This window comes from Notothenia rossii, assembly GCF_949606895.1.
Source record: "Notothenia rossii genome assembly, chromosome: 2".
In the NCBI taxonomy this organism is placed as follows: domain Eukaryota; kingdom Metazoa; phylum Chordata; class Actinopteri; order Perciformes; family Nototheniidae; genus Notothenia; species Notothenia rossii.
The window spans coordinates 32,612,134-32,621,313 of NC_136904.1; the positions used below are offsets into that span (position 1 = coordinate 32,612,134).

The 9,180-nt window shown below is 38.3% G+C and overlaps 1 protein-coding gene across 1 annotated transcript; it reads left to right on the forward strand.

Moving 5' to 3' along the window:
- The first annotated feature begins 217 nt into the window (after positions 1-217).
- On the forward strand, positions 218-8,440 carry LOC307028716 (voltage-gated potassium channel regulatory subunit KCNG4-like). Its single transcript, XM_079663976.1, has 3 exons — positions 218-2,596; positions 4,506-5,348; positions 7,275-8,440. Exons 2-3 carry the CDS (start codon positions 4,590-4,592, stop codon positions 8,118-8,120), a joined length of 1,605 nt encoding a protein of 534 aa, XP_079520102.1. The 5' UTR covers positions 218-2,596; positions 4,506-4,589; the 3' UTR covers positions 8,121-8,440.
- Positions 8,441-9,180: the final 740 nt, after the last annotated feature.

The window sequence follows — 9,180 nt, forward strand, 5'->3', positions numbered from 1 at the left end:
CTTCCCTTATTATAATAATAATAATTATTATTATTATTATTGTAAAAAATAGCTGCAACTTTACCAGCTTTGATAACACTTCAATGCATCAATAATTATAATCAAAACATACAATACACATCATTCGAAAATAGGCCAATCTGCATAATGACTACTTTTTCTTTTGGTACTTCAATCAATCAATCAATCAATCAATCAATCAATCAATCAATCAATCAATCAATGTTTATTTATATAGCCCAATATCACAAATGTTACATTTGTCTGACTGGACTTCACAGTTTGTACAGAATATCAGTATGACAATACTTTAAGTATTTTTTTATGCTAATACTTTTGTACTTTTACTTGAGTTACATTTCTGAAAGCAGGATTTTTAACAGAGTATTCCTACACTCTACTTTTACTGAAGTACAAGATCTGAGTACTTCTTCCACCTGTGATGTTATAACACTCATTAATATTTAATAACACTCACACATGAGCCACTTTTCTACAGAATGACTACTTTTACTTTTGGTCCTTTAAGTAAATTGGCAGATAATAATTCTGCCCTCTTACTTAAGTAGGCTTTTGAATGCAAGACAAAATAATCTTTATTTTTTAGGCTCATGAGAGACTGAGGCAAATACGCATAACAAATGCACTTAAAATTGAAAGGAAAAAAAGCCCTAACGTACTCCAAATCATCTTCACCTCAAGAGCAATGTCTTGAGAACCAATTAGTAACCATGGAAACATAACCACAATTAGTCAAACAAGACAGAACAGCCAAACAAACACACATTTACACACACAGTAAATGTTTGTGAAATCCACTCCCTATGCACAATATAAACAGGAAATCAAATCCTCAGAAGAAGAACCCCACTGAATATGTATTTAATAATGGTTACATTTATCAGAGCAACATGCCTCTGTCACACCGGCTGATATACCGATTATCAGATCTGCTTCAAAAGAAAAACATGCAAGCAATGCAAATCATAAATGGCATCAAATATAGCCCCACACACACACACACACGCACACGCGCGTGCACACACACGTGTGCACACACACACACACACACACACACACACACACACACACACACACACACACACACACACACACACACACACACACACACACACACACACACACACACACACACACACACACACACACACACACACACACACACACACACACACACACACACACACACACACACACACACACACACAGTGTTTTATCTCCTGTTGTTCCTTTTTATTAATCCTCTCTGTGTTTGGACATCTGCCGGCCCAACTTGTGTCAATCAGGCTTTAGCTGCATTTAAACAAAGGATTTACAGCAAAGTCCAGTCTGTATTGAAGAGTCATGAACAAGCATGGACATGGAGCCTTGCACTGTAAAATAGGCACACAAAAAACAAAACAAAAACATTGTTGAGCTTTGCTTTAAGGAATCATATTTTTCATATTTTATTAACTGAATTGAATAAATCGACACTGATTTTTTTAAATGTATTTATTGTCAAAGCATTTAATGTATTCATTGCTATCGGGATGTTAAGAGCATTCCATGGAATATAACAAAAACAGTTTCTGAAATAAATTACATACCCCACCTTTAAGTTACTTTGTAGATAGTGATTCATGATAAACAATAGGATCAGCAACCCGAACCCTAACCCTTAGAAATACTTTAGATACACCTGGATTAAATTCACAATAAACTGAAATTAGTTCCAACTTTACCAGCTGGATAAACACATCAATAAATTCATGTTTATAACCAAAACATAGTATATATATTATTCTGAAATGGACCAATCTGCATAATGAGTACTTTTACTTTTGAAACTTTAAGAATATTTTAATGCTAATACTTTTGTACTTTCACTTGAGTAATGTCTTGAATAAAGGACCTTTACAGAGTATTCCTGCACTCTGAAATTTCTACTTTTACCTAAGTAGAACATTTGAGTATATCTTCCATCTCTGGTAATAGCCTATCTAACTAGCTTCCCCATACTCTGAGTTGAATCGCCTTAACATTGTTTTTTACAGTGTATAAGAAGAGAAAGCTGGAGATAGCAGGGAGGTGGAGGGAGGGGAGGCGGGTGAAAGAGGTGGGGGAGGAGGAAGCGGAGGAGGAGGAGGAGGAGGAGGAGGAGGAGGAGGAGGGGGGTTCTGCTGTCAAACACAGATGAGAATACAGCGGCAGGTTTAGGGAGGCCACCGCCGTTAGATAATCGCATTTACTCTCTCCTCGCGAGCGGCGATGACGAATGGAAGCGGAGCGATGATCTGTGGACAGGCAAATCATTTCAATGTAATTTAATCCAACTCCGGAACTGAGGCGACGTGTGCACACCGGGGAGGCTACACAGACACACGGCAACCCTACAAACTTCAGAGCGGATCTATAAACTGTAATAATACTTCTTCTTCTGAGCGGAGGTCTGGTTTGATCTACAGTTAGAGCAAATATACAACAAGTATGTCTTAATTAACGAGGAGCCTCTTTGATACAGTGTATAGCAACAGATGAAAACATGCATGGGACAAATAACAGAGACTGAGCCAGAACACCTGCGCACTGTAAGGTGAGTGAATACTACCGTTTTATTTTGAATGCTATATTAGAAACCAGAAAATAATACTATTTTGTTTACAGTGTAACTTTAGCACGCGATTAGTTAAATAACAGGTGTTCCCCAAAATGACCTGCAGCCAATTTGTGTTTCTAATTAATTCAAACATCAGAGTAAAGACTTTACTCTGCTTTCCAGTGGTACATGTTTTTCCATTGGATTTCATCCTGAACAAAAGTGGTGTTTATCATGATTCGTGAAGATTTTTCGCTTTGGCTTTTTACAATTGTGTATGAATGTTGAGGATAAGGTTGTTGATGTTGGTTGGACAAAACAAACACTTTAAAGTTGTCACATTGGCTTTGTCTAACACTGTTTCTCACTAAATGCAAACCTAACAATCAATCGATAAATGGGGAAAATAATTGTTCCATAAAAAAATACAATAAGTTATTATTCCAAAATACACACATTTATTTGGCAATGGAATTAGAGTTAAAGTTAAATACATAACTTCAAAATTATACTCATGTACTTAGTGAACTTGGTTTGTCTCAACAATTTGACAGTCAGCGTTGTATCATAAAGCTTTCAGGGGCCATTACAGTTGATGATGTAGACTAAATATAGCTCCGTCACATGTGCAAAATGTTTGATAGTGCACTTGTAATAGCATTTCGCTTAGGATTCTTTCTTACAAGTTGCAGCTTACAAGCTTCAAAAACATTTCAGCAAAAAATCCAGCCATGTAGATTGCATATTTATTAGTCAAGGTTTCATACAACCATTCCTGAGATGACTGCCTCAATGCCAACACAAAGGTTACAATGGCATTTATTTTGTGCCTCTAAAAGCATTGGAAAATAACATTTGAAACAGCAACATCTCTCTCTGGGCTTTCAATTCCTGACGTCCATGCAGGAGAGCTGGAAACTACAGAAATACTGTTATTGTGTATACAGTAGTATGTGCATTCCATTTTGCTGTCAGTATCTCTAAATTATATTTAAAATATAGAAACACTGGAACTCACAATCACAACCATCCCTTTCTAGAATCAGAATAATTGTATTTAACTCCATAATTATCCACAGAAAATGCTTTTAACAGTAATCAATGGAATATATCTTTGGTAGAAATTAGTTCCAATGAAAACTGTTAACAGTAAGGTCAAACCAAAACCAAAGCCACCTGCATAGCTAAATACCACTAGGGTCAGTAAGACATAATGTTTTTGCACCCAAGCAGATGTGTATAACCATAAACTGTAGCCAAATGAGCTACATTTTTGTAGGCCTTGTCGACATAAGAAATGGTGGCCTCTCTGGCTTTTTTACACCACTTTTCACACCGAGCTTGAGAGATTTTGTAAGGTCACTCAGCAGCCATGTGAGGGTTGTCATGAATCAAGGCATGCATTGGTGTGAAGATGACAGGAAAGGGTGTCAGGGCTAAAAGTGGAGTGCTGTGATGTTTTATTTACCAGCCTTTCTTTTCGCTTTTTCCTAACCCACATTTCTGGAATATTAGAAGAGCACTTTTTTGTTCTTATTTGAGCTAATTAATACTTTATTCAATCAACAGAATTCCCCTACCTGTGTAAAACTGATAAGATCAATCCGTTGTCCTGGTTTAGCGAGAGGAAACTTATGGGTCAAATGACGTTTACATGGTGGTCTGGGGGATCAACAGCTATATAAAGTTAATGTCATCTGCATATTGATGAAAGTCAATGAATGATGGCCCAGATTGGAAACATACTGAAAAGCAGGAGACCAAGGACCCAACATTGCGGTCCTCCATAAATAAAATGTTAGTTTGAGGCTTTGAAAAAAGTTTGTTATTTTATTAAAATAAATATCCATAAGGACTTGATATAAGAACAAATTACTTTGTATTTAACTTTTCTTCTTTTTTACAGCTTCTCTGTGGATCATCCTTCTAACCATCCGTGAACTGGAGATACAAATTCTTGCTCCATCCCGTCACACACCCTGAAGCCAACATGCCTATAATCAGCAATGCCAACCACGACTTTAGCACTTTCTCCATTAGCAGCGATGACAGCAGCCTCGACCGCTTTTTTACTGAGATCCCAGAGACTGAAACTATCAAGGGTGTTTACTTCCAGCGAGCCCAGCTGCTTCGTGACCCCAAAGCTTCATATGTGGTCGACCACACCCTGCAGGTTCTTATCAATGTGGGAGGAAATCGCTACACATTTCCCTGGAGCACCTTGGAGCAGTTCCCACAAAGTCGTCTTGGACGTCTGCGGTCATGTACCACCCCGGAGGACATTGCACGACTCTGCGACGACTATGACGAGACGTGCCAAGAGTACTTCTTTGACCGAAACCCATCAGCCTTCAGGGTCATCCTCAACTTCCTTGCGGCAGGGAAACTCCGTTTGCTTCGAGAACTGTGTGCAGTGTCCCTCCACGATGAGCTTGACTACTGGGGTGTGGACCCAGGCCATATGGAGCGTTGTTGCCGTCGCCGCATGATTACCCGTGTGGAGGAGGTGGCCGAGCGAGAGCGCAAGGAAGAGGAGTGGAGGCAGAAGAGGGTGATGCTGAAGAAAAGCGCTACAGAGGTACAAAAGGGCCATCACAAACTGACCTGGATACTGCGAGAAGTAGTGGAAAACCCTCAGTCGGGGTTGGCTGGGAAGATATTCGCCTGCCTCTCTGTCATCATGGTGTTGGTCACTGTCATCAGCCTGTGCATCAGCACCATGCCAGACCTCAGAGATGAAGAGTCCAGGGTGCGTATTAAATCTATTAAAACCACAGAATGAGAACTATTAGATGTTTTGTGTCAATGAAATGTACTACTCAGCCCTGGTTCCTTATCAGCACATCACAACAAAAATAATCATCTAGTCTTACTAATGATTACGTGTTGACACTAATCACACTAATGGTACAATTATTAATTAATTAATGGTGGATTATTGTCTTAAGAAATGTTTGATCCAACCTTAAAGCTGCACTCATGAATAATTATATCTCAATAATGGATCGAATTACTGAGTTATACTTGTAAGAATGAACTCTGCAGACCCTCAGCGTGTGTATTAATATATTTCAGTGGCTTTAAGCTCATTGTTTTTCTGTCCGGCTTCACTGTTTTCATTCACTCCAACCAGTTCATCAGCAGCATTTTTTATATTTTGTATTTTTAGCTTAATACAAAAACTGATAAGCACCTACAACAGACATTGTTAGAATGTTTAGAAGGAACATTTATAATGACACAATTGTCATAAGATCTTTATTAAGCTGTAATATGTTAATGTTATTTTTACGGGAGGCCAACAAAATTATAATTAATGCCCATTTGAAACATGTGAATTTGAATAGTCACCCAATTAATAATACAAATAAAATGTAATAATCTAAAATGTAATTTGTACTTAAAAATATATATAAATGTATGAAATAGTTTGATTAATGGGAGACAGTTTTAATAGAAAAAATACAGGCACGATTGATAATCAAAGTAAGGGATTTTTGTAAACCTTAAGCGTGGGGCGAAGAGTTGTTGAGAAATGTCTTTTGCCAATGTGACTGTTAAATCACAGATTTCTGATTTGTGTTTGAGTCAACAGAAGCACACAGGCTGTAGAATTGATTGTATAACTAACTGTCATTCTGAAGAGACTGAATTAGCTATTTGATTAAGCTGGAGACGGTAGATTGATTTCTCCCTGATGAGGCCTACAATCAATCACGCAAATCAAGACTCAGACAAATTAAATAATGTTTTGTTCAATCTGAAACTTGCTTTTTATACATAGTGAATTGATGATAGTTGGAATAAACTATCATCTGGGGTTGTGTTTCTAAGCCAAGATTCCTTTTAATTTCTGGAAAGCAGTGTTGTTTTTACATTGGAGCCTGGCAGACACCTACAATGTGAGCCATTTGTTTAAACTTGCTTTAGACAATTTGCTTGACAGGTGGTGATAAAAATGACATAGAGCTGAATGTGTACTTGTCAAAGAAGAAAAATGTTGTGAAGGTTTTGGTAATTTATATAACAATGGCCCCTTGACGTCAATAAGAACTAAACAAGCAGCAACTGCAATATCAGATGTGCTTAAAAAGATACGAGCCTAGACCTTTGAGGCCTGATATGCCTAATGACATTTGCTATTGCTAGGCTCTTATTTATCTTTTTCTTAATATAACTTTCTTCACAAATAATTAACGCCGTTTTTGAGTTGTATACCATTTGCGAAAGAACTCTTGATTAAAACTATTGAATGAAACGTTACCCTTCATGTTTCTCTTGTCAGGAAATAGAAAGAGGCTCATTATTTGCACTCAAAAAACTATAGATCAAGTCATTGATACAAGCATTCCTCATTAGAAAGTCTTGTTTTCTTGTTCCCTGCTATCGTTCAGTCTGCTTCCAAAGTCTCACTGAAATTATCAATAGATTCTTTTTCTCCCACTCAAACGATTGCTAAAAAGTTGGGTCAAAAGTAAAACTAAAAGTTACAATTTTAAAGACTATTTTCAAGGGACAAACCTGGGCAATTAAAGGTGTTTAACGCTCTTTTCATCAGCAGTGTATTTTACCGTAACGTAAAAAGTAAATAGATTTGACTTGATGTGTGACTTTGGTGGTGACCCTTTTATGTTTCCCAGTGTCTTCTTGTCAAAGTTCGTCTCTGTGTCTGCAGGGCGAGTGCTCCCAGAAGTGTCAGAGCATGTTTGTGGTGGAGTCCATCTGTGTGGCGTGGTTTACTTTGGAGTTTGTGATTCGATTCTCCAATGCTCAGAGCAAGCTAAACTTCATTCGTGGACCCCTAAACATCATCGATGCCATTGCCATCCTGCCCTACTATGTCTCCCTGGTTGTTGATGTCAGAGATGTGTCCGAGGAGGATGTCATCATGGGTGTAGGTAGCAGAGGTTACCTGGACAAACTGAGTCTGATCCTGCGCCTGCTGCGGGCGCTGAGGATCCTGTACGTGATGCGGCTGGCTCGCCACTCTTTGGGCCTGCAGACATTAGGGCTAACCATGCAGCGCAGCATTAGGGAATTCAGCCTACTGCTGCTGTTTGTCTGTGTGGCCGTGACCCTGTTTTCACCTCTGGTTCATCTAGCAGAGAGTGAGCTGGCGCCATTTGCCGCCACGTACCCTCAACACAGCTTCAGCAGCATACCGGCTTCCTACTGGTGGGCCATCATCTCTATGACCACGGTGGGGTACGGCGACATGGTGCCACGCAGCATCCCTGGACAGATAGTCGCACTCACAAGCATCCTGAGCGGCATCCTTATCATGGCGTTCCCTGCCACCTCTATCTTCCACACCTTCTCCCGCTCATATCAGGAGCTGAAGCAGGAGTACGAGCGGCTGTGGAAGGAGGAGAGAGGCGAGGAAATAGCTGCTGAGACAGAGGAGAGTTTGTCCAAAATGGAGTTGGCACCAGATGAGTTTAAGTCTATGTTGAAGGAGGAAAATGACGGAGGGATGTTAAGTAGGAGTCACCAATCCACACTTCCAGCAACAGCTTTTTAGTTTGACCAGGAAGAGAGCAATCAGACTCTTTCATTCAGTAATTATGTGTTAGAAATGGTGACACTTGACAACCTACTCTATAAGCACATTTAGACTCTAAAGGACATGGACAGGACAAGGTTATATTGTGGGCAGTGTATTACACTTCTTGTCTGTTCCTATTCATGATTCATGCTTTAATACTTGGCGCTTCAAACAAACTATCTAGTACTTAAGTAGTAAGATTATTAAGCATTCGATTATAGCAGCAAATACCATACATAAACACTTTACCCTAATTTTCTGTGTATACAAATATCGACTTTTATCTTGCGTCAACTATCGTGCACATTTTTTAAATATATATTTATATATTTATATATATATATATATATATATATATATATATATATATATATATATATATATATATATATATATATATATATATATTTGCACTTGTGCACTCATGCTGTTTAACCATACACTGACACAAGGCTTTTTCACTTAGCTTTAGCGATCAGTCATTAGAAGATGTTATACTATCCCTTTAAAAAATCATTGGAGCTTTGTACTGTTACAATCGTATTCAGGACGCTTGTTAGCTTAGCCTGCTAACCTTAGCACTAATTCCTACTTGATGTTAGTTTTCATTCACGTTATTTAAAAAAAGAAAATGAGAGGTTCTGCTACAGTAGCAATACTCATCTTGTCCAATTGTGGTGGTGGAAAATTAACAGAATGATAAAACTAACAACAATAACTCCTTTAATTGTACCAGGGTGGCATAGAAACGAATGGCTACTTCATTCAGATATTATTGCAGATTACTGTTGGTAACCTTAGTGTTAATACAATCGTGAAACAAACTGTGGTTAGCTGGCTAAAACCTTTATAGTTTCTGTCATCGCTTGTAATAAGGAAACAAGCACATTGAACTGTAAATGCTGATGTGAAAGGGAATCTATTGCTTTGCTTAATTTGTTTATTAGGTAACAATTAAGCGAGCGAAAACAACATGTTAAATTGTCTTCTGCTGCACATGTCCTCATAATATAGCCTAAGGTTAATTAATTGTGCA

Bases quoted from the DNA above. Each gene is read 5' to 3' on its own strand.
- LOC307028716 (XM_079663976.1), top strand. From the start codon at position 4,590: ATGCCTATAATCAGCAATGCCAACCACGACTTTAGCACTTTCTCCATT. The intron at 5,349-7,274 runs GTGCGTATTAAA...CTGTGTCTGCAG, and splicing joins TCAGAGATGAAGAGTCCAGG to GGCGAGTGCTCCCAGAAGTG.